Source organism: Crocodylus siamensis, chromosome 3, assembly GCF_052110815.1.
Source record: "Crocodylus siamensis isolate JL-2025a chromosome 3, ASM5211081v1, whole genome shotgun sequence".
Taxonomy (NCBI): domain Eukaryota; kingdom Metazoa; phylum Chordata; order Crocodylia; family Crocodylidae; genus Crocodylus; species Crocodylus siamensis.
The window spans coordinates 39,959,413-39,986,166 of record NC_143397.1 but is presented as its reverse complement, the minus strand read 5'-3'; the positions used below and the strand labels follow the sequence as shown (position 1 = coordinate 39,986,166).

At 41.7% G+C, this 26,754-nt stretch overlaps 1 protein-coding gene across 7 annotated transcripts in view; it reads right to left on the bottom strand.

Moving 5' to 3' along the window:
• Nucleotides 1-15,202: 15,202 nt before the first annotated feature.
• The window catches only part of XRCC4 (X-ray repair cross complementing 4), a 400,573-nt gene continuing 389,021 nt past the window's right edge, over nt 15,203-26,754 (bottom strand). For all 7 annotated transcript variants that reach the window (XM_090038202.1, XM_090038208.1, XM_090038207.1 and 4 more), the window contains exon 8: nt 15,203-16,125. In XM_090038202.1, the coding sequence (XP_089894328.1) occupies nt 16,020-16,125 (106 nt within the window). In that variant the 3' untranslated portion in view covers nt 15,203-16,019. The remainder of the gene's footprint in view (nt 16,126-26,754) is intronic.

Sequence of the window (26,754 nt, the reverse complement as noted above, 5' to 3'; positions counted from 1 at the left end):
GCACAAACAGTTACTAGGGGTGATTTTTTGAACCCATTTGTATTATTATCCATTTAAGAACAAATAAAATTATTATAATTACAATGTCCTAAGAACATAGCACTTTTATCCAAGAGTACTTTGTAATGACAGTTTGCTCACTAGTGAAATGTAACTCTTTGTGTTGGCACACAGAGCAAACTAGCAATAACCTGGAGTCAGTGGTGTACCAATGGGGGGTGGGGGGTGATGGGGGGCCATGGCCCTGGGGCCTTGGCCTGGGGAGGGATGCGTCCCGCATTTCATGTGTAGCCCACCCACTTGCCTGGTGGGTTGTGGGCTTCTTTGGCTATTCCACCCAGAAATTCTGGCCACTGTCCCTCCTCGCATGGCTGGTATGCCATGCTGCTAATTCTCCTGCAGAAATGCTGTGGGGTGGGGGCCTTGCACAGGTTGATTTGCCTCAGGACCTGCACTCTGCTCAGATCGTCCCGGGGGTGTGTGCGCGCAAATGCTGGTATTGGCCCCCAGGCATTGGAGACCCACAGGACGCCACTGCCTGGAGTACTGCATCTAATTTTTGGCCCCCCACTTCAGAAGGGATGTGAATAAGCTTGAGAGAGTCCAAAGGAGAGACACCCGTATGATCAGAGGCCAAGAGGGCAAGCCCTATGAGGAGAGGCTGAGGGACTTGGGACTCTTCAGCCTGAAGACGAGAAAGCTCAGGGGGGACTTGGTGGCAGCATACAAGTATATAAGAGGGGTGCATCAGGACCTGGAAGAACAATTGTTTACCAGGGCTCCCCAAGGCATACCAAGGTCTAACAACCACAAACTCCTGGAAGGCCAGTTTAGACTGGACATAAGGAAAAACTTCTTCACAGTCCGTGTGTCCAGGGACTGGAACAGACTCCCCCCAGAGGTGGTGCAATCACCTACTCTGGATTCATTCAAAAGGCACTTGGATGTTTATCTTGCTAGGATCATTTGACCCCAGCAGACTTCCTGCCTATGGCAGGGGGCTGGACTCGATGATCTCATGAGGTCCCTTCCAGCTCCTAATGTCTATGAAATCTATAATATCTATGAAACCTCCTGTTCTAAATGTTTGCGTAAAACAAAAGCCACAAAACAAATTTGCCAAGTTCGAATTTGGTCAGGACACTGGGGTTAATAGTCCCTAGTGAAAATTATCTTAAGAGCTACATGGCCTAGAACAGTGTTTTTCACAATCTTTTTGGCCACACACCCCATTACCTGGAAAAGGTTGCTGTTCATTCCCTCTACGTGAAACTCATCTCAGCCTGCCCACTGACATCACCATACACTGAACAATCAGAAGCTCCACCACTATTATTAACATTTAAGCATATATGCCTTGGCAAAGCACTGCGTACCCTTTAGGGTACATGTACCCTAGTTTGAATACCACTGGCCTACAGCAAATGGTTTGTGTTTGTGCACAATTCAGTTTGGCATACGTTGCTGCCCAGTACTGGCACTCATGCACCTGGCACAATGGTATAAAAGAGTGGCTAGATAGGCATGCAGCCAGTTTTTGCATGCACCAATTTAGGATTTTTGTTTGAAGAAACAGTAATCATATATGTAGGCAAATATTAACCCCTGGACCTCATCTTGAAATACTTGGCTGTACATGGCTGCAGGTGATCAAAGCCATGGATTTGCAGCCCACCTGAAACACAACTCCAGAAGGACAATGCCATCTTAAGATCATAATCAAGGGGATGCTTTAGCATAATGGAAGACTGGGTCAATAGAAAGTAACCTAGCAGATGGGACTTCATCATCATTACTTGCTGTAGCTCTTTGTCCTTGGAACCCTTATTTTCTCTTCTAAATACACTTCCTGTTGTTAACAGAGAAGATTACACAGAAGCATGACTTTTACAAACCTTCAATCTATTAATAAAATTCATTCTCTACTTATTTATGTTCCTTTTTAAGCATCAGTCTTGTTCTGTCCCTGCTATGTCCTCTCTACAATGCTGATCCAACTGACTTCAGTGGATACTATTTTTGGGCCAATATTCCTGCCCAGCATTCAGGAAAATAGGAGACGTATTGCAAAGAATTTACCTTGGGCTTTACACTGAATCCCACTGGGGACTGTGGGATTTTAGTTAGTTCTCTATGGGCATATCTACATGTGCATTAATGCATTGTAATTACAGCACACTCAGTTTGGCATACTTAGTATGGTACACTTAAGTTCTGGCATTACTGTGCAGTAGTGCTGATTACGGTGCATTAAGTTAGTACCTGTTATTACACTTGCTGTTATTACAGGTACTAACAACGCACCATAATCAGTGCTACTGTGCAGTAACACCAGTGCACATCTTTTATGTGATGTTAATGTGCAGTAGCCTAATTCTACTGTGCATTAGCACGGCTTTTGCCATGATGTGCTAACGTGCAGTAGAATTAGTCGACTGTGCTTTTAATGTCTCATTTAGACACACCCTTTGGATGCTCACACAGGGCAAATATGAGCAATTAAATTCAGTTTTATGCTTTATTGAATGCCTTGAGTTAAAGAGCTTGTGGTGCACATCTCCTTTGGGGCCAAATCCAATCCAAAAACGATTGACAAGATTTAATATTACAACACCTAACTTCTGGTTGCCTGGATGCCTGGAAGAGAATCCAGAGCCCCTCATTAACTTCATACTGGCATTTTGTTGCATCCACAATTGTTCAAGTAAAAGGAAAAGACATGATGAAATCCCTCGTAAGATTGCATCTTTACTTTCTTGACCTTTTCCCTTTCTCGTCTTACTTTATCTTCTCAGTTTCTTTTCTCCTTTTATGCCATTGCAGGGACACCCTACCACATCCATTTGCTTGCAGTTTTCAGTGACCTCTCAGCATCATTTTTAGGCCCTTATCACCATGAGACTTAAATCTTCTACTTCTAGTCCATAACAGGATTACAGGGCCAATATGGGCTCTGTGTCTGGGCTCCCTACAGAGTGCCTACATCATTTTAGGTTCAAGACACCCCTTTGAAAATGCCAACAAATAGGTTACTTTGGGGGTTTTGGCTTTATGTACATGTGTAAAAATAACAGAGCAATTCTTCTGTTGCAAAGAACTCAGAAAGAACAAAACAGTTCAGAAAGTTTTGACATTATAGACTTTTGTTGGAATTCTCTGGGTTTAATCTTGTGACTCGTGTAGAGGTTTGCACACCTAACTGTACTAATACTGCATGACATCCTATGTCACCTTAAAAAGACACTTTAGTTGAGAATCACTGACCTAGGTCAGCATAGGCACCTTAGAACAGAATCTACAAAAACCAGACCTTTCAGCATAGGACTGCCTAAAGTCCATTGGGAGTCACCTGGAACTGGCCAACTGGAAACACTGAGGACAGTGTTAACTCCTATTCCTCCCAAGGGCTTAGGCAGGCTGCAGGGAGGTGCCTTCATCCATGTAGTAACCAGGGCTGAGACTCCTCCATAGAAGTTAGACCTATACCCTTTAAAAATCTGAGCAAGAGTCGGTCGTTTCTTTCAATCTGTAGCTGAGGAAGAAACAGCTCCCCCCTTTCTATGTAGTAGTCTAGTGATTAAAACACTCACCCATTATGAGACCTGACAGAGAAAGAAACTGAACCGAGGAGATCTAAACCTGCATCTCCTACCGACTTGGAGTGTTCCCTAACCATCACACAACTGGCTAGGCTGAGGTTGGATACTCTTAATCCCTCCCATTGAAGCTGCTCCGTGGTGCAGGAAAAGGAAACATGTCCAACAAAAGCATGATTCTGTGGCTTTGCAGGTTGCATACTAATTTGGTAGGGGAAGACCTAGATTCTGGTTGCTGTTCCTGGGACTGTTTAAGAATTTCATATTAAACAGTCGTTGGATAAAATAAAGTCTTTGGAGCAGGGTTTTCTTCTCTGGCCTCATTCTAACAGAAAGCAGAAGCTACCATGGTAGCTTGTAGGGAGCTTGACCCTGTCAGTTTGCACTGGAGTGCTCAGAGGACATGTACTAGAAGCAAATAGAGAAACAACTAGTTTGTAGCTCCCAGGTGGTCTTAGGCATGAACTAAGTATTAACTTGCTTAGTCTTGTCAAGAGCGAGGTGCTTCTGGACATTTGCAGAAACAAAATTCTAGGAGCCTGGGGAACTTTAAGGTTAAAATCTAAGACTCCTATAGCAACAGCTGAGCAGGATCTTAGTTTTTGCCTTAGGCCTCCAAATTCCCTTTAAGTCTCACTTTTGATGCCTTTGTCCTTTTTTGGACTTGAACTTTGATCACTTCAGTGATTCTGCTCATTTATACCATTGCAAAAAGTACTGTCATGCTTCTTAACTACATTAATACCAACCTTTAGATGAATATGTTGCAGCTCAAATATTCAGTACTTCCTTCTATAATCACATCTCATCTGTTCCTGCACATTATACACATTGCTGGCTGGCCACCTGTTTAGCTGTAGAGAACCCCGAATTCAAATCTATGCACACTTGAAACCCTACAACAGTGTTTGGTTGAAAACCTGGCCTCACTGTGGTTAATAAGAGGTTTACAGTTCACTTCAAGGGGGCCAGAGCTTTGCCTGGTGTCTCCCTCAGCATAAGACAGTAAAATAACTATTTTACAATGGAGCTAGTTATAAACATGAATGGAACAAAAAATATATGCTGTAATATATACCACATAAATAAAAAGACACACTGCTGGCATAAACATTTATTGAAATATTTGATACTTATTGATTTAGAGGCTTTCAGAGTGTTTTTATTAAAATAATGTGACAAATTTCCACCCATATTGTAATTGGTGAAGGGCCAAGTGGATGTTGTAATTTCTATTTGGCAATTAGCCCTTGGTAGGAGAGAGGTCAGGCAGGTTGCACTTGGATCACAGGTAGTAGACCAGAAGTCCAGCTTGACTGAGATATGAATAGTCTTTTCCCCCTGAGCTGGAAGCCATCAGAGGAAGAAATTTGAGTTGTGCCTCATTAACTTCACATTAGCACTTTTTGCCTCCAAAGTTGTTTACATAAAGGCAAAAAAATTGTGAAATTACTAGTAATTTCTTGCTTTCTTGACCTCTGTCCCTTCTTGCCTTGCCTCATTTTCTCAGCTTCATTTCTCCATTTATGCATAAGAACATCTTGCCACATGTTTGATTGTACTTTTGCCCCTATGCCTCATTTCTAGACTTTTGTCACCATAAGATACAGAGCCTCCATTTCCAGTCAGTAACATTCAGGAAATGACATGTTCCTATTAGGAAAGTTCTTCGTGGCCCTGCCATCACCCCTTCAGTGAGCCATTTTTCTCACAGCTCACGTGTGACTGTGTTAAAGAAAACTATGTTTTAACTCATCAAGACCATCTACTTTGCAACTCACAAAAGGCAATACTAGATTCGCTGCAGAAAAGCACACATATGTCCATGTAACAAAAGAAAATTTAAGAAACTCCAAAGGTTTCTATCCCTCTTTGAGCCTGTCCATTGACTGACCCAATGTGCCCCAACAGGCTTGGTTCCTCGTCGGATCCTCATACCACGTGACGCTTGGACTAAATTTGTCACAGATGAGACTGAGCCTAAACTCCCTTAAAGGACTACTTCATTTACCATGTGGCAATCCATCATAGGCACTCATGGAATAACCAGTTACTAGCGGTTGGTGTATGCACTGAATGTGAGAATACCCATTTTTGTTCTCTCTGCACAGATGAGAAACAGCTCTGAATCTCTTTTTGGGTTCTGAACCTCTTCTCAACAATGTGTCCTCAGGCTCTGCTGTTCTAGTAAAGAAGTGCCTCTCTAGTAGCAAATGCAACATGAAATATCCTGTTATTTGAGCAAAAGAGGCTGCAAACCTAAAAAATATGTTCCAGTTCATTATTCTTCACATTTAACTGAAAGCAGAGTTGCATTAGAAAAAGAAAGAGAGAAAACAGCTCATCTGGGCTTACTGCAGCTTATAATTGAGCAGTTACCATAAATCAGCATCACATTTAGCTGCTTTCTTCTTGCCTGATTTCTGCACTAAGTCCAATATGAAGAAACAAACCTGTGATTTGTTATTAGGAGAACTGCCACAACTTTCCAAAGCCAAGGAGGAGAGAGAGAGTGTACTGAAGGGCAAAGCACTAGGGGAGGACTTATTTCACTTCCTCTGAGCTCTTACAGCAGAAGGCTTATTGCCATAAATCACCCCTGATTAGTTTATCATATATGTTTAAGTTAAATGTCTCAATAGCTCTTTTGTTCTTGAGAATCCAATCTCATTTTTATAGATATTTATTTGTAAAACTTCTAGACAGCTGATTTCATTTCCCATCTCTTTTTTGCTGGCTGTGTTGTGGGAAATACTGTGTCATAAAACAGAAATACACACAGGCACAAGAAGCAGGCAGTATGCAGGCTGTTTCTCCACCTCACTTAGATGCTGAAGTGTGTGGTTAGCAGACTTTATGGCCAGGATATGATGCAGCTCAGGGCTTGGTTCTCAGGTGTTTCTTTCCTACAGGCATTTTCTTGTCTTTGGGAGAAATTAGGTCAAAAGAAAACCAAACAAAAGGTCTTTGAGCATCTTGTGTTGTAGATACTCTAACATTGCCTGGATTTTAGACTGTTTTTCTTCTTTCTCAGCCTAAAGTGCACATTGAAAATACAAGTGTATCTGATAATGTGCTTCTGGTGACAAAGCTGGAAAGAGGCACAAACACTGAATATTTTTTCCTTTATTCAGATGAAAGGTCACTGAAATGTCTTCTCGGATGGGCAATATTCCAGTGATTTGAACAAAGTCATCTGGAGTCCTGGGCACTCTCTACTTCACTGTCAGTTTCTCCATGTGGGATCTTGGATAAGTCACAAGCCTGCCTCTCTCTACCCGTGTGTTATACTCATTTGCCTACCTCTCCATGAAAAGTTGAATTAACAAACTTGGAAGGGCCTTGAAATCTTCATATTAATGGTGCTGTAGCTGTGTCAGGTATTATTGAAACCTGGTTGCCTAAAACCAGGCCCATAAATACCTATCTTAGACACCTAAGTGCTGTTTTAAGTGATTAGTTTTAGATAACCATGTTTGACAATTGGTTATATTAATATATTCACTGTATCAACACCTAATAACACTTGTACTTGGCTTCCACGGAGGCCGTTGAAAGAAGGTGGAGTGACCTTTACTTCACCATGTCTGGTAAAGTTCCCTGCAGACAATCTCTAATACGGTTTTGATTTCCTAATGTAAACTTAGAGCAACTAATACAAATACAGAATATTTTCATATTTTCTAGTTGAGTGAGTTCTCTCAGAGAAGTAAATCTCACCTATGGTCCAAGCCTGGTTTGTCTTACTCATGCACGTGGTTTCACATTTGTAAGGGAACATAATGGGTAAGATTAACAGGACAGGGCCACATTATATTTTATTTGCCTACATCTTGCTAAACTCAAAAGACCAGAGTAGTTGTGTTTGATACTAAGGGCATCTTAGGGAACATTTTTTCTTTAAAATACTTCTGGGGACCTTTAGGCACAAAAAAAAAAAAAAAAAATCAGAGGCTTGCTGCAGAGTAGTGAGTGAAAAGACTGAGATCAGTGTACTTCCACTAGTGACAGAGGAAAGGGGGAATGACGGCCTTTCCTCCACTGAGAAGGAAGAAAGGAATAATATGCTGCATACACCCTTGGTGGGGAGAAGAGTGTTATTTCATAAGGGTACTTCACTACTGATGCCAACTGTACTGACTGCACCCGGAGTGGTCAGCCATTTCATTAAAGGCTCCTCTGCCATTACTAGTCCCTCCCGGGGGCTGGAGCCAGCCAGCTGCTCCCTGGCTCCCTCTCTGCTTCAGTAACGTGGTAGGGGTCCTATTAGAAGGTCCCAAAGGAAAATGAGTTGCAGAAAGATCCCATATCCATTTACATTCAAGGTAACATACCTTTAAAACTAGGCATTTCATAAAACAGCTCTTGCAAACTACTTAATAAATAAAATTGGTTTCAGCTTTGATTGGAAATGGACACAGGCAACATTTTCAGCACTAACCAGTGATATTTGGGCACCTCCTGTTTTGAATGTCCATCTTGACACTTCCTCAAGGACTCCAATTTCCAGAAGAGCAGGCAGTTAGCTTCAGAAAAATCAGGCTTTTATAGAGAATCCAAAAACTGAAGCCCTCAAAATCATGTCACTTTTGAAAATCTTAGCTCACTGAGGCCTCCCCTGGCCAATGCAAGCAGCTTTGAAACTCACAACTGAACATTGATTGTGATTTGCTGTCTGCAGGCATGTCTATATTAGTGTGTCTGTTCTTCAGGCTGCCACCCACTCTCTTTTTGCACACTTCAAACTTGGAAATACAAGGCTGTGCGAGTGCCTGTCACCGCTGCTCTCAAGACTTCTGTGTGCCCGTACTTCAGTGTCTGATTCATATTCATTGCCTGTCCTGAAAAAAATATTTCTGGTTTATGCTGAACCTGCCCATTTGGCTTTTAAAGATACGGGATCAATCACTAGCCAGGAACAGAAGATAAACAGCAGGAGGCTTCTGCAGTGGCTCAAGATATTTCATTCTACTAGCCAGAAAAAACTCATTGGCTGCTTGCTATGTTGCAGTTCATGTCTTCTAAGACCAAGCAGTGTTCATCACTATTACTGCGTAATAATAAAAAACAATTAGCAGCTTTCTGCCAGTGATTGACATGGGAAAATAGTCTATCAGTCATCCCACGTACGGGGCTTTGTTGTTAACGAGCATGCCATTAAAACAACAAATCACACATACATTTTATCCAAAGAAATGAAATCCTTTCCCCCCATCTTGTTCCATTAAAGTGTCTGTCCTGATTAACTGCATTGCATTTAAGTGGTTTTGCCTGTACAATGAAATCAATGCTTTTCTATTTGGTGCACAGAAGCAAGCACATAAGTCCATTTAATTATAAGAGACTGTTTCTTTTTCCGTTTACTTGTTGCTTGAGGAGTTATGGGTAGAAGTATCCACAAGTCTTTGTTCATAAAAATGTTAGAAGGAAGCCAGGGCCTCTTTTCTTAGGGGTGTCTGTGCTATTCATGAGACCTGAAGAATAGATAGCAGGAAACTTGCACTTTAACTCCACAAGGAAGTGACACATTGCCGGTGGACAATGTGGGAGGAAACAATCTCTTCGGGTCCTTTGGGCTAGTTGGTGGCTGGTTTTGCAAGGTAAGTGAGGGCAAGGAATCTTTTCCTCCTTTGCATTGCAGTGACTAGCCCCCTTTTCAGCCTTTGTGCTTCACGGAGTGCAAAGGTTGTTTCAGGCTAAGCCGTTAGTTTCTTCAAGATAGAGGAGGCAGAGCAGAGCAGGCCAAGCAGACAGGGGAGGACATACTCCATTCTGCTAAGAGGTAACACTGCGAGAGCTCTGGGAGGCATTACCTATCCCTGCAGCACATTGCTGCCTAGAGCTCCACCTGTCCCTCACTACTCAGCACTCTGCCTTAATGCCACAATCTGGCCCTCTGTCTTATATTCTGCACAAGCCAATTCTCCCCCAGCATTGGCAAGAAGACGGATGAGATGATTTCATACTGTAGGCCTTTTCCATCTCTAATGTTTATGATTTATGACACGGGTTGTCTCGCCCTCTTTCAAATTGCTAACAAAATCCAAAAAGTCTGAGAAAATCTTAGGAGAGCCATGGTTTCTTTCTCTTACAGCTGATGGGAATAGCACAGACATTCATTTATTTGGCTGGTGATTTCAATCATTCCTTGGAATAGGCTGCCCATGCTAAGCATGTAGGTTTTTTTGCAAATGGAATTTGGTGCCATTATATAACTTTCATGTATTGACCAAGTTGAGGCTGAAATCTCAGCAAGTGCAATGCCTGAATGCACACAGCTCTGGAAAACTGGACACACTATTAGTGAAAATTGTTCTGTCTTCCTACATAGTCCTGAAACAGCGTCAGCCAACTCAAACAGAGTGGCGTGCACCAATCTGCACCCTTTTCTGTTTGGACCTCCAGCTTTTGGTGAAATAAAATTGATCCCTAAAACACACTTTAAACATCTTGATAAAAGAAAGAGGACATTGTACCAGCTCAGAAGGAAAAATAGAGACCGAGGATAGAAGGGGATAAAGAGGGTAAATGGTTTGATTAAATCCAGGGTTCATGTTCAGCAGATGTAAATTAGAACCAGGTGCTGGAAATGGGAGATGGGATTTTCAGATGTTTTTTAATTAAATTAAATGAAAATGACAACTTGGCTTCAGTTTTATTTCACCCAGAGACACTGTACATAGGTGCTTAATCCCTGGTGATAGACACTATAAAAATGCCTTCTATGTAAATATACATAATTAAATCCAATTCTTCATGACCTTCAAACACTGCTTGAGTTGATCTGTAATCTATGAGCCAAATTCTTCTGTCAGCTATTCATATACACTGACATAAACAGGGTATACCTGAAGGGCTTTGTGTTTGAACTTTTTTAATACCCTTAGATAATGACCCCATGTGGTTGCATGATCCTACTATAGAGACAGCAACTTTTAAAATATTGAATATTGAAATAATCCACTGGCTCAGAATGTCTGATTTTATTCTCTCACTCTTCTCAGAGAACTATGTGATAAGGGCACGTTGGCTTAGGAAGGGCATTGGACACAAAATTAAACATACAGGTAAACCTTTCAGTCCTGGGGCCCAGGTAACTCTTATTCATACAAGCAGTTCCACTGAAATCATGGGACTGTTCCACTCAAATGGGACATTTGTGTCACGATGCTGTAAAGAAATCAGCAGGAAGCTTGATAAAAAGACCACTGCCAGCAGTATTAAAATGAGTTCCACATTCAAAACTGCCAATTATTTAAATGTCCTCTACAAGATTTATATTAATTTTATTCTATGTGATCCAGTTAATGGAATCATCTTAAATATAGTGACAAAAGTTTCACCTAACATGTATTATTGCAGCACAACAGACATTTATAAATTTTAAACAATGAACATAGAAAAGGAATAACAATAAACCATGCAAATCTAATTTCGTTGCAGAGAAATAAACATCCCGCTATATATTTTCTATTCCTCCAGATGATGCCATATCAAATCAGTGAAGGGAAGTAATGCTGCTTTCAAACTGCTAGATAAACTGTTAACCCTTTCAACCTGAGTGCTTAACTGAAAATTTTGGATCTCGTAAATTATTCCAGCTAGCAAGATTAAGTGGAGTCAGAAGTCTCTATGTGGCAGCACTGTTCCTTTAAAGAGTCCTGTTTTCCTTCAAGTGCACCTCAACTTGTGGTCAATCAACAGATTTTACTTGTATGCTCCTACTTTTTTGCAAAGTCTATTAAAGAAAATACTAACATCAATCCCAAGACTAATACTTGGGGGGCTCCTTTGGTAATCTCTCTCCAGCCCAGCATTTCCTTTTTCAACACTACCCCTTTTTGAAGAACTATAGATTTTTATTTTCCTTTAATATGAATTAAATGAATGTTTTGGGCTGGGATTAGAAAGAGAAGGTGATTAGTTTCTTCAAGATGCACACAAGGAGGGAAGGCATTTGAGATCTTGTCAGGCTTTGCATTAAGAACCACAGAAAGTGAAAAATGGTGGAAGGATGCTGAAGAGAAATGTAGGACAAATACTTGTTAGGAATATAGAATCAGGGAAGGAAATGAAAGCAGAAATATGGGAGAGTGAAGCTGTTCCTCTGAGTATAGAACAAGAAAACTGAATATGGTATAGAAGGGAACTGGGACTTTCGAAGTCATTTCCAGAAAGCAAGAAGATGGTCATAGTTGCTTTAGTTTCACTTAGGAAGGTGGGCAGTTCATTTTTTTAAACTTATTTTTTTCTCAGAAAATGTTCAGACACTAACAAGTCCAGCCACCACTAAGCATGGCTGGACTCGTTTTTACTAACTTTTCCTACCATTTCTACTTCAGTGTTTCCACAGTTCTTTTCTACAGAGGATGATGGCAAGCCTTGAAAAATGTTTATTAATCCTTAATGTACTGCTATATCTAACATCCTGAGTTAAAGAGGGTTCCTTCCCCCACACCTCCTTATTCAAATAAAGTGCCAGTCTGTTATCAGCCCACCCAATTGCACTGAAGTGCCTCATGTACATATACAAGGCAGTTATATGTTACAAGGTAGAAAGCAAGAAGAAATAATTCATCTAAGTCTAATGTACATGTTGTTTTGTATACACATATTGTAAAGAGTGATTACTTTTGAAAGTAATAGTGAGAAAGGAAAGTTAATGAGATAGTGATATAGCTGACCAAAATGTAATCTCATAATCAAAGAAGTAATATTTCTCTCCCAAGGGCAGTGTTTTATATAGCAATTGCTCAAGAAACAGTAACTATTTAGTTTATTACATTTTTTCCTCTCTCTCTCTTTAAAAAGGATGTAAATCTTTCAGAATGTAAAGATTTGTTGAATAAACACAGACTTCAAATGATGAAATATTATGTATAAAAACATATACGCTTAGTAAGTACTCATTTTAGAAGTATAAAACACTGTGGGGGTCTAAAAATTAATGAAAGACAGCATGTTTTACCTACTGTGAAACAGCTACACATTTTACCCTTTCTTAATGGTACATTTAAAAAGGACTGTTTAAACAGAAGAAAACAAAAAAACATAATGCCATAAATATTGCCATAATGTATGGCAATATTGAGGAATGGACTTAATTTAATGATGATGTTTGAGCTTTAAGCTGAGTTCTATAATTTCATATGGCTTTAAATCTTGAGAGCCTTATCTCTATTTTTTTTTAATTAGATTTTTTTTCTATTTAGTTCTTTATGGTATTCCTATATGGTACAATGCATTGCTATGTAGAGGTACCTGACCTAGCTCAGCTTGGAGCCCAGAACCAATATTGCTATGCTGGCATGGTGCTCCATTTTGGGTAATTAGCCATGCTTCTCAGCCCAGAGGGAGCACTGTATTGACACGGCTCTACCCATTATAGATCCAGCCCGGGCCACCTGAGGTATCTCTACATTGTGCTTCATTGTGTCATATCATCATGGGCTCTCCTATTTTGTATAATCTCATGGGTGCAGAATTCACACATTGCTGCAGAATCTGAGCTTTCATTTAAAAATATGTAACTAGCTTTCTCCAGACACACTTTTGTCTCTTATTGTTGCAAAGAATGTATTGACCTGAATGTACAATTAAAGGGTTCCATGCACCCGGGAGGAGAACACACCATCAAATGCAAGGGGTGCTGTGCAGAAGTGACAGCAGAATTTCACTGTCATGTAACGGCCACAAATTGTTAGAGAGAAGGTTCAGGCTGGCAGCAGGACACATTACTTTATGATTAGGGCTGGCAGGCTCTAGCATGGACTCCCAAGTGAGGTGGTACTCTATCCTACCTTGGGGGTCTCCAAGAGGAGGCTGGACAGATATTTGGCTGGGGTAATACGATCCCAGCACCCATTCCTGCCCAGGGCAGGGGGTCGGACCTAATGATCTGTTTAGATCCCTTCTGACCCTAAGAACTATGATACTACGATCATTTTATGGTGCCGTCAGTGGACTCACATTTTTTTCTTTCTGTTATGGACAGGTATTATAGAAATGTTATGACCTGGGTACAAGTTGTTAGATAGGAAACAACATCTGCTAGGCTTGGTTTATGAAAGACACTGAATATACTGGGCTAGATTTACTTTCTTAAGTCAGAGTAGTGGGGTATAAGACTAAAACAGACATTGTGGGACTTCTGCAGGAAACCTGTACCAAAGGGAGATTAGTTTGCCCATGTCTGAGTGCCTCACCGAGAAATTTTCCCAATGGAGGGCATCCTGAAGCGGTTATATTTGGTAGAACTTCTAACTATTAAATTCCACTGGAATCTTTTTGTCGGCAAAAGCTCCTGAACAAAGGCATCACCTTCTCCCATCATGTAAGCATCATACGTGGAATGCTTTTTGTACATCTTCACAGTGGTCCTGTGTAGAAGCTGTTATTTTATGCTTCAAGGCAACATAAACACACAAATGTAGCTTTCCAGAAAACCAGAGTAGTTGTAAAGATACACCTACTGATATACTTGTGTTCCTATATTAGAAGATATATGCAATACTGCATGTCTTTCTGCCTAACTTTCAACCTAATTATACAAACTTTTGAAAAGAATATCTCTAAGGGATTTATTACATCTGCCAATTGACTGTAACAGTTGTTATTTTTTTAAACAGTATTTTATTATTAGAAACTAACAGCATCTTGAAAGAAGAATTTTGAAGGATGTTCAGCTCAGTTTAACTACAGCTTCTGCTTCAGGCACAATTTTTCCAAGCTTTTATATTTCAGGTTAAGTCATGGAATATTTTCACATTGAAATTGAGACTATATACAAACATTTGCTGAAAGCATTGTCAGATCAGCAGTGAAAGATTTTAAATCAGGCAATGTCTATGAATGGATGCCTGAATAGGCCTTTTGTGGCCCTGTCATTTCTCAGGCACACAATCTTTGTAGCAAGCAAAATGCATTAACCATTTCTGTTTTGACCTTGTAATTTATAATATTGTTCCAAAAATGCATGCTAAGTTTAGATGTCTAATTCTTCTTTCGGGGCCCCAATAATGCAAACACTTACACAGGTGATTAGTTTTAAGTATACATCTTTTGCTTATAATTAAGCATATTCTGAAATATTTGCCAGATCAGGGTCTATAGAGCCTGATTTTTCAAATCTGCTTCATACCAGTTCTCACTGAATTCTGCATTTAAGATGCAACATATGTAACAAGTACTTAACTTGAACATGTTGAATGATCCTACTTTCTGCAGCGGGACTGTTCACATGCTTAAATATATTGTTGGATCAGGGTCTTAGCAGCATAGGGGATCTATCTGCAAAGCTCAAATTCTACAAAAAATTATGCCCATGATTAATTTTACATGCTTGAGTAGGCTCACTGCCAGGTAAACACATGTGCTAACGTTTGCAGAATCAGGGATTTCAGGTGTAGCATAAATGAATTCTGATTACTAAGGCAGGAAAAAAAATCAGGCATTCATGTATTTTGCCACCTACAACATTTACATTTACTGCTTCCAACCTAAAAAATAAAAGCAGGCAAACAAACCCTGTCCAGTAAAGAAATCATTTTAATGCACTTATTCTTTAAAAAATATCATCATAAGAAAAATCATTAAAGCACCATGAATGACTGTTTTAATGGCTATATTTCAACACAAAAGAAAAGAATATTGACTTAACAACCATTATACTCTCAAAGGCAAAAAATACATTTTACAGTGCATATTGAAATCACATTCAGCCTAGAAAAGTATCTTCTGTTGAATTTAATGTTTCCTTTCAGATCTGACCACCACCATCCTTTACAAAATTACTTTTATATTGTTATTGCATGTTACAAGGTATAATTTTTGAACTTACTGTTTTTGATAAGCATCTCAATGACTCAACTCCTGGGCTGTGTTTGAACTGTGTTGAGCAACTCAAGAAAGTGGGCAACTATTAGGGTGAATACAAAGGTAGAGTGTTTCCTGCGGACGTGCGAGGTGGGACTTCCAGATGTCCTTCAGACTGAATTTCCACATCTGGTTATAAAGATGTCCTGGCCATGTCCTTTTTCCTCAGGCACATTCTCTGTCCTAGAGACACTTAAAGTAATCCACTGTAACAGGCCTATGACCTTGTAGGATTCTTCTATGAATTTTCATTCACACCCTGAACTGGTTTCAGGCTACTTTGCATCACCAGAATGACGTTAATATATGAATGGCAGAATAGCCCAAACGTTGCCCAAGCTCAAGAAACTAAAATTCTGGGGTGAAAAATGTGGACAATGGATGTGTACCTAGATGGACTAGAATAATGTATCCTTATTTAGAAATAACCACCTTTGCATGGGGGTCTTAAGTCAGTTTCAGTATAATAAAATGTTACGGTTTAACAGCTTGTTTTGACTATAAACTTTATTCTTTCAGTTTCTCACCAAAAACAGACAAAACCCATAGTTAGATGTCATCAAAGAGATCCTCCGGCTCAGCAGTATTTTTTGGTATTTCCAAAGACGTCTTGATTGAGTGCTTGCCTCTTGCCTCTGGTGGATCAGGATTAGGTCTAGAAGTTAAAATAATGATATTTATAAAAACAAATGTAGATGCACAGTTAAGAAATCAGGCACAAACACAGAAAAGTCAATCCTTTAACTGTCTATTCAGAGATCTTTTGTTAAGGTTCAACATAGGATCAACATATACATGTAAAACATTGCTGAGATGTTAGTGTGTCTCTAAGTTTGCTAAGTGAGACTCTGGAGATTTGGAGTGAGGTGCTAGCCACATGCTGATGCCACCCTGCCGTGGGTGAATCTAGGATTTACTGAAGGCAGGTGTTGCATACTGTTCCTCAACAATGGGAACATGGGGCTGAGGTATGGCTGCAGCCCCTGGGCCAGTGGGGGATACTGAGAAGCTGGACTGGAAGCAGGTGACCAAAAAAGGGGTGGACCTACTCCTCCACCCACTGCCACCATCCCTGGCTGACCTGGGGGTGCAGGGGTGGGAAGAATGACTCCTGCACTGCTCTAACTGGGGGGATTTGGGGAACAACTGAGTGAGCAGCTGTGCTTGGCTGGGAACAGTGGTGGCAATGCAGTTTACTCCTTCCAGCCTCTGCTCCTTGCCTGTTGCCTCCTTCCCTCTCCAATGTTCCCCACTAATTGGAAGTGGGGGTAGGAGGGGAGACCTATGTGCCACTGCTGTCCTTGGCCAAGCCTGGCTCTCTATTCATCAATATGGGGCAGAAGTGGTTCAAGAAAGGCTCTGGGACTCTCTCCCAAGACTGCATCAGCTGGGGACAGGAGTAGCACTGTGCAGGTTATTCCTCCCAGTACCTGCTCCTGGTCAGTGGGGGAAAGCTGCGGGGGACAGGGAAGGAACATGCACTGGAAGGAGGAGCCTACGTGCTGCACAGATGGAAGGTGGGTACAGCTGCACTGACACACCCCTCTGTATCTTCCCCTATACCCAGTTCTACCTCTTCTCATTTGACCCAGGTTCTGCAATCAGTCCTTTCCCAGCACCTGGATGCAACTGGGGACTGGATTCAGGGGAACTAAGTAAAACTGAGTCCAGACAGAACGAAGGTGATGGTAGGTAGATCACTTCATCTGAGGTAGAAACTAGGACATATATCTTCGACGGGGTTCAGCCTCCCCTTGTCACTCATATTTGCAAACTTGGATCCTGCTGCACCTGGATCTTCATGTGGCAGTGGTGGCCAAGGGCACCAACTGGTGAGAAAGCTGCAATGTTTCTTTCCAGATCTGATCACTACCATCCTTTGCAACCTCAGGGTTGCCCTACTGCAGTGCACTTTACATAAGGCTGTCTTCAAAGACCATCCAGAAGCTGCAGCTGGTGCAGAATGTAGTGGCCAGCTTCTGCAGCAGCATGGCTCCCCTGAAGTGTATAACGCTGGCTGGAGTCCATACTGGCTCCCAATAGCCTTCCAGGTGAAATTCAAGTGCTGATTTTGACCTATAAGGTCCTAAATGATCTGGGCCTTGCATATCTAAGGAGCTACCTTTTCCGTTATACCCCATCACAATCCCTGAGGTCAGCAAAGAGCAACTCCTGCAAGTACCATCAATGTGCCAAATCTGCTAGGTGAAAATGCATGGAAGGTCATTCTCAGAAGTTGCTCCTTCGCTCTGGAACTGCCCGTCTTGAGGCTGCTACAGCCTGAACCTGGACATCTTTCAGAAGTGCTGCAACATTTTCCAGTTTGGGTAGGTATATAACAAACAAAACTAGGCTGTGACAATGTTAATAGGTTCTTTGTTTTATGTTGATATTCTAGGTGCCTTTTCAGTTGTTTCTCTCTCTTGTTTGTTCTCCTGTTTTATAAGTAGCTCCGTTCTCTTATTGTAAGTTGCTCTGAGCCTTTGTTAGGAGAGGCGACAGGCACACTGAATAAAAATAAATAAATAAATAAAGCAAGCAAGCAAATACCACCAGATTAACCTCCAGTTTCTTTAATACCCCTTATTCTTAGGACACTGAACATGACAATTTCACTTAGAATGTGGACAGGAAGAATGAGGTAAAGTCAAGGAAGTAAAGAAATATGAAAAGCAGCTATTTATGTCACTATTGACATACATCACAATTTGGCAGTATTTAGGTCACTCTCAGGACTGTTTTTTTCTTCCACAAAGACTGATGCTGAATTAGTTTCCTCTTTAATTGCCTTGATGCATGAACGCCACATGCCCCCAGACGCTGGGGGAGCATGATGAGCTTCCACAGGCAGTGGCAGTGCTGTCGGCAGCAGGAACATGGTGGTGGCAAGCGGGGAGCTTCTGCAGGTGGCCACAGCACAGTTGGCAGTGTGTGGGAGGGGTGCTGAGCACCAACCACCAGTTGGCAACCATCCACAGATGCCACCGGCAGTGTTGGCCGTGGCCAGTGGTAACGGCGGACCACCTACAAATGCCATGGGATGGGGGGGTGGGATGGCGAGCAGTGACTGCCTACAGGCGCCACTGGCAGTATCGACAGGGCCTTTCCACAGGGGGTGCACCACCACGATTAGGGGGTGCACATGCACCCCCTATGCATTGCCAATGCCCTGATGTTTAGCTTATACCTGTTGTCTACTAGTTTTTAGGAACAAATTTTAAGTCCCTGACCTCCTGCTCTGTCAGTTCAATGCTAGAATTTTTATAGTTGTGGTTGCACCAGTGATCCAGGGATACATATGTTCATGTGCAGTTTTGTTACTTTAGAAGACGTGGACACGTAGTGAGGCCTGGCTGAAAATTTGCAGCCAGATTCTGATACTATTACATCAGACTACCATGCTAGTCTATTTCATTCTATTCTGTGTGGTTTCTTATATAGCTAATCATACAATCTGAGAGTTTTCCTGTATTGCATTAAACAGCCTGTCACATCTGATTTATTTTTTCTCTTTTCTTCTTCCCAAAGGCAACACTGAACCCATCTAAATGTTCAATTAATGCTATAAAGGATTAATGTGCAGTAAAATAATGCACAGTGAGCCTTTCCTGGGAGTGTGATAGCCTGGGAGTTTACTTGGAGGAGTCCTGATGTGTATGGGGCCAGACGACAGCTGCTGCGAGCTCTCCTGCCTTGTGCACATGGGGACAAGCCCTATGCCCAGAGGGCCGTCTCTGTGCAGCCCAGGGCTGGCCAGGAGCTGTTCCCACTTCTGGGGTAGCTCCCAGCCAGCTCCAGGCTGCACAAGGATTTCCTGTGCAGTCCAGGGCTGGCCAGGAACTGTCCCACTTCTGCATGGAGATTTCCCAGAAGGGGGACAGTTCCCAACCAGCCCTGGGCTGCAGGGAGAAGCAGGGAAGCACCCAAGTTCCAGTGCTGCTCACCTCCCAGGTCCTGTGGGGAGCCAGGAGCTGAACAGCACCAGGACTGGGGGCAGAGAGTTATTCCATCTCAGTGCTGCTCAGCTCTAAGCTCCTGGGGGGAGTAACGAGCTGAGTCGTGCCAGGACTGAGGGAGTTCCCCATCCCCTGTGGCCCGCTAGTATTGGGGCTGGCCAGGACCAAATTTGCTCCTGGCCAGCATCTACACATGCATCTACTACCCTGTATTTATGGGTAGTAACTAACTGCACAGTAGACTAATTTACTGCACAGTAAATGTGTGCACATGTAAATAGTGACACTTTACTGCACAGTAGATTAGTCTACTGGGCAGTAAAGCATCTTGTGTAGACACACCCACTGTGTGGCAGGGAAGTGTTTAGTTTTGGTAGGGTCATGTTTTTAAATCTGCACACTGCTTTGGATACATGTTAAGAGTAGGGACATCTAAATTTTGAGCAGTCAGGTAACACAGTGCACAGACTGTACAACCTGCTCTTCAAGGTTCAATGTAGGTGCTTGAACCACCTCCGATGGCAGGCTTTTCCAGACCTTGGGGGCTCAGTTTGTAAAGAAATTCTCCCTTATGTCCAGCCTGAAACGGTCTTGCAGTAGTTTAGAATCTTTCGACCTCGTCATCCCTTGGGGCGTTCTGGTGAACAAGCATTTCCCCAGAAACTGGTGGTCACCCCGATAAACTTACAGGTGGCCATCAGGTCACCCCTGAGCCTGAACTTTTCCAGGCTGAAGAGTCCCATGGCTCTCAGCCTGTTGTTGTAAGGTCTGTTTTCCTGACCTCTGATCATGTGCGTGGCTCTCCTCTAGACTCTCTCAAGCTTCTCCACATCCTTTTTGAATTGTGGAGCCCAAAACTGAACGCAGGACTCCAGCTGCGGCCTCACCAAGGCTGAGTACAAGGGGAGAAGGACATCCTGGGGTTTGCCTGAGAAACATCTACGGATGCAAGTCAGCATTTTGGTTGCTTTACTAGGTGCGGCATTGCATTGCAGGCTCATGTTCATCTTGTGGTCAATCATGACCCCCAAGTCTCTTTCTTCTGTAGTGCTAGCCAGTGTAGCATTGCCAAGCCTACAAGGATGCTGCAGGTTTTTCCTCCCAAGGTGGAGAACCTTGCATTTTTTGGTGTTAAACACCATCAGGCTCTCGTCCACCTATTTGCTTAGCCTGTCCAGGTCAGCCTGGATCGCCCTCCTGTTTTCTGGTGTGGATCCTCAGCTTCTCAGCATGCCACAAGGAAGAGCCAGTAATTTAAAGGAGTTTGCTTAAACCAGCAGTGAACTAGTTGGCAATTTCAACTAAATTCTTTCACTGGAAAATTTCCAACCAGCTCAATGTGCAAAATTTTTATCGGGTCTTGTCCAAGCATTTAGCTATCTTGATGGTAGATGTAAAATCAGATGTAGAGCATGAGTTGAACCTACAGTCCATAGGCCAGATCTGATCCACAGAACTTTTGGATCAGGCACATAGATATTGGGTTTCAATTGCATTCAGTGGTGAAGGACACCTTCTGTGGGTGCTTTCCCTAACCTGCCGCAGAGATGAATGTGTGATGCAGGAACTCTCTCAATGCTGCTGTATGAAGTAGTGCCAGTTGCAGGCAGTTTTCCCATGCCAATTGGGAAAATGACCAGTGGCAACAGCAGCATCCAAATGCTTGCCCAGACATCTGCCTCCAACCCCAGGTGAGTCATTCTGTCTTACAGCTGAATAAGGTTGCCTACCTGTGATGTAGAGAAAACTAGGTAGAGAGAGCTGTGTGTCAAAAGAAGTCTGTGTTATGCTGGGTCGTGGGTGGCAAGGTCTGGGGGGTCACCCAGGGTCAGAAGAAGCAACCAAGATACAAGGGGAGTGTGCAGAGTCTGAGTGCAGGGAAGCCAGAAGATCTGTCTGGGGTACAAAGTCAGAGGGTGAGGCAGAGCACGGACTTAGAAGATCTTCTAGGTCAGGGATCCAGGAGATCAAACCAGAGCTGGGTCAGGTCAAACTCAGGGTCCATGGCAAGTTAGATCAGGTTGCCAGAACGTCTGTCAGGGAGCCAGTAGATGTACAAGCCAAGGATGAGTCAGTCTGAGTACAAGATCAAGTCTTGTTACCCAGACACTTCCCATTCCAAGTCAGGGGTTTTTAAAGAAAAGGGTAAAGGGGCAGCTGATCCTGGTTAGCCACTCTGGTTGCAGGGAGTGGGCAGGTGGCTAGGCCCAGATATTGGATTATGACCACCTATTCTACCCCAATGCTCAGCTGAGGAGGTGCCAGATTAGGATAAGCAGCCACATCAGACAGGCCAAAGCCCTAGGCAAGGCCATGGCTGGACAGCCTAGGACTAATGTGTTGTCAAAATTTAACTAGAATTTCTGGCAGGCAAGATTAAGCAGTCAACACTATTCTGACCAGTACAAGCAGTCCTCTAACATCCTAAGGGTTGAGAGTAGTAGTCAGCTGTGTTAGTCTATTGATAGCATCTGATGGAAGCAGGTTGCAGCCTATGAAAACTCACACCTCTCTGAATTAATTAGTTGATAAGGTGCCATTCTGCCCTACTTTCAGCTTAAAGATTATGCGATATCTACAGTTTTTTTCTTCCCCTTGAAAATCTTTATAGTGTTGAGCTGAAGGACAGAACTACATTGCAGAGATACACAACCTAAGTCTAAACAAGTTTCTTAGCAGAGAAATCTGGAAGGAGCTCCATGCTACCACAGTTAGATTGCACCTAGTATCTAAGAAAGTTCATGGAGAAATCTCTTAGGTATCTCTACCTTGTACTTCATTATGCAGTGTAAACGATCCCTACAGTACGACTTTTTTTGCATATACTGGCTCTGAATCACTACTTATCAAAAAGCCACATTTATTTTAAAAGATTTAATTTAGAAAGTACAAGATTCCAATTAGGTTTTTAGTGCTGATAACCTCAACATTGATCCTGATGTGTAAATTAAAATCAGGTTTATATACCCATTGCAGATTAAAAATAGTGGCTGAGATGAACAGGTAGGTTACTTATAAGCTTTACCTCTATAAGCAAGATTGTATAAAGGCCTCTCTTTTTTTAACAACACAGTTCACTTAATCTTCTGAAATCATAGTGCCAGCATCAAGCAGGTTTATAAACTGATAGCATTCAATTTATAAGAAATCCCACGTGCAACTTCATTTTGGCTTAAAACTGTAAGATTCATATCTGTAATGACATTATTTATTAAGTGCCAGTGGTTTCCCTGGGTTGTGAAAGTATTTCTAATCTCGGATTCTTGCTGAAGTTGTTCAACAATATCTTAATGAATAAATGAATTAATTTATTTAAATTGCAGTGAGTTCTATTGCCATCTCTTGCCAGAAAGCCTGTAAGGAAGGCATTCTTCTTGAGAGTTTATTCTTTTCTTGGATCACTTTTCTAAAACTTGTCTTTTAGTAAACTTTAAGTCCATTAACACATCTGGAAAACTGCTGACTCTAAGAGAAAATTTCATATTTCCTAACATTTGGTTTCAGCTCTTTAAATTCAAACAGGAGAAAAGATTAACAGCTGGTGTAAATCACTGTAGTTCCACTGATGTCAATGGAGCTCTGCTGACTTGCACCAGCTCAGGTTCTTGGCCAGAATTTGGGAGAAAGCCACTACAGCACCAAATTGCTTTTCAAGGCTGAAGATAAGTCACAAGAAACAGGAGACAGAGATGTACCATAGTACTGGACACTCTGACACAGCACAACACAGCAGGCTGATATGGTAACGCACACAGTGGAGAAAAGAGCATCACTTTTCTACAATGGAATGGACTGGCCAATACCATTTATTTCAAATGACCTAACTATTCCTATATGCACACATATTTGCCCCCAAGAAATTTCCACATGGAGTTGCAGCTGGAATACTCAGCCAATTTCATTTTGTAATATCTCTGAAGGAGGTCAAGAGAGAAAATAATTTCTTATGCAAATGCTGCAACTGCCAGGATTAAAAAAGGGCTTTCTGGTAGCAAAGGATTAAACCTTTTCATGTGTTCTGAAATACGATGAGGCCAAAGGCTACTAATTAGCACAATCAGTGATCTTAATATATCACTTGCACATGTCTGAAACATAAAGAACATTGTACTTAACCTGCTGGGATAGATACAGCAGCATAGTTATATTGATTTTCACTGATGGTTTTAATCTCAAGAAAAAATAAATACTGTAGCAATTTTGTATTTTTAAATGCTTCCTAGGAAGCTTAATTATTTCTGGAGATGTCCCGGAAGTGTATGTTCTGAGCTTTTCGTGAAGCCACTGTTTTAAGGCTTGACATATGAAAGTGTGATTTTGCTACAAATTGAGTGCATCTACACATGTGCTTTACATGCTTTACACCTCACTACCTACATGGGCATCTGTTTCAGAGCACAGTAAATTAATTATCTTCACCATAGGATAGTACTGACCAGGACAAGTACTAGCCTCTGGCAGACAACTTTATGCCACTGCAATTCACATGTAGACAGTGACTGGGGCTGGCTGGGGCATGAGGGTGTTATGGTGCAAGGGCTGCCTGCCAGTTAGCCCCCCACACTGTAGTACCCTTGTGCTCCAGCCAGCCCCTCTGCTGCCCAGCACCATCAGCTGAAGCTAAGGGCTGACACCCCCTGCCAGCTGACGGCTGCTCCACCACAGCACAATATGCTGTGGTCCCAGTTGCATGTGTAAATGTTGCACCCAGGAGAAATAAAAACTGGTGCAAACTGCACCACAGTTTATTGCTCTGCACTAATTGCACATGCAGACACACCCACTGAGATTCTGCTAGCCTTGCCTAGCAAGGTGTGAGGTTGCCTCTCAGATTAGAACTGAAAGTTTCAGTTTTAAAACTTTCTTCTTAATTTTTTTATACATTTGAAAATTCATAGCAATCTAACATAATATTTTATTGTCTCATTGATCAGGAAAAGAATGGTATATTAACAGCATAAGAAACTGATAATGTTAGAGAAAAATCTGATTTAAGGTATTTTCTCTTCAGTATCATAAATGTAGGTGGCAGCAGTAGTTGAAACAGAAAATGAGAATTCACTTCAGTAGTAGCTAGAATATCTCAACCAGTTACGTGCAATTATCAGAACAAAACCTAAGAGTAAAATCTGCATTAGGGATGTGATACACTCAGTAAAAACAATTATTTGATTATCAGCAATCTGATGTCTTACTGGTATCTATAGTGGCTGCAGATGGTCCCATTTAAAAAGATTGCTCAGCAGCAATAATTTCTAAGAAAAGATTAGAAAAAGGTGTTAGACCCGTGGTTCTCAACTTCTTTGGACTCAAGGTACCTCTGTGAAAATGCCAGCTCTTAGTTTTCACTTGTTTTTTGACTATGAAAAAAAATAATAGAGCAATTTGTTGGTTGCAAAGAACTCTGACAGACCACAACAGATCAGAACGTCTTTGACCCTTTGGATTCTCACTTAAAATCTCTGGGTTTATTTTGTAAATCACATAGTTGTTTACAGACCTGACAGTGCTAGTATTGCACAGCATATCATAGCACCCTTTAAAGGATTTGATGACACCCTGATTGAGGATCACAGGTTTAGAATAAAGTGAAAGCTTGCCAGTGCTTGTAGCTATGCACAAGATCTTTAGCCCACCATGACAGATTTCCTCTTTGCTATAAGATCTTAAAGAGAAAGGAGGCATCATATTGCCTGCCTAAGTCAATCTGCCAAAAAAAAAAAAGCAACATGTAACATAGAAAGAAAAAAAGATAGGGTAATAAAGGAGGGGGAAAGCCTTTTATGGAAACAGATAGATTAAGAGAGTTTCACAGAAAATGTGAATACAATGGACTCCACACGTAAGTAAAATATGATCAACTCTACTTCTTCAGCTGGTTCTAAAGATGGTAAGATGTCAGCCACTCTTTAATATATTTTTATATATATATAATTTTAAACATAGACTTTCTTCATATATATATGAAAAAACTACATTCTCAAGAACTGACTTTATATTTTGGCAGTAATGAGGGTGTCAGCACACTTTCAGGCAGGCAGTTTCCAGATTGTGTCTGTTCTGGCACTTATTCCTGGAAGCAAAGTAAAAACGAGCTATAAATTTCTGATTGACCTTATAAAATAAAAACTGCAATCCTGGAATCATGAAGTACTTACTGGTTGAAATCATCAGTGGCAGAAATTACAATCGATGAGCTCTGCCCTGAACATATGTTAGTAAAGAAACTGAGAAGTATTTTACTGAATACAGTAGTCTTGGATGTAATTTCAACAGTTCAGGAAAAGGTTGAATAGTCAAAGTGGGAAAAAGCCCCCTTGTGGAACGCTGTAATGTTATTAACATTAATTAAATCAAATTACATTTAAGTTATAAATAAGAAGTTCAAAGAGAAACAACTGACATAAGGAACTTTTATGATGCAAAAGAAGCAAAAGTACCTTTGGAGTGCACAAAACATGTTAGGATGTTTTTATTATATACTGACTCAGTGGGAGCCAACTTTTTTGGCAGGCATGTTATAAATTAGCAGGAGCAGCAGGTGGGGAGACCCAGCGTAGGTGCAGCTCCAGCCAGCAGGGGCTGCACACCACGTGGGGAGTGTGTGGAGGGTCCCCCCACCCTCCCTCATACCCCACACACCCATACCCTGCCCCAAGAACCCCGTTGACATGTACATATACCCCAACGTACTCTATTCCCCCCCTACATAACCACATCCTCTCACAATCCCCACTATACACTGCCACACCCCACCACACACACAATATAAAAATCACACTTTATTTCTAAGTTATTATGCAATCCCTTCTATATATGATACATAATCACAAGTCATGACAAATATTTTTTGTAATAAAATTAAAATATATTATAGTAGGTGTTTGACTTCTATTGTTGATTTGGTGGGGGGGTTGGTTCTAAGATGGTAATCCGTTCCCCCTCCCCCCACCCAAAAGGAGTGTGGGGTGGGGCAGCAGCAAGGGGAAGGACTTCTGGTGACAAAGGTCAGGGGTTAGGGGATAGGACTTCTGGTCCCAATATGGTGGCCAGGGAGCGGGGCAACTGTCAAGGGGTGGGGCTACCTATGCAGCCCCTGGCAGCTCACCAAAACTTAAGCTGCCCTCCAGCCAAAATAATTGCTCACCCTATATTACACCAACTAAATAACTAGAAAAAAAGTCCTTTGCAAGCTTTCGGGAACAAACACCCTTTTTCAGGCATTGGGAGACTGCTGCTCTCTGTTCTTCAAGGTGGAAAAGAAGATAAGCTAAACAAGAAGTCTGTGAAAATGCAAATGAATAGAAGTTTGGAAGACAATGGATAGA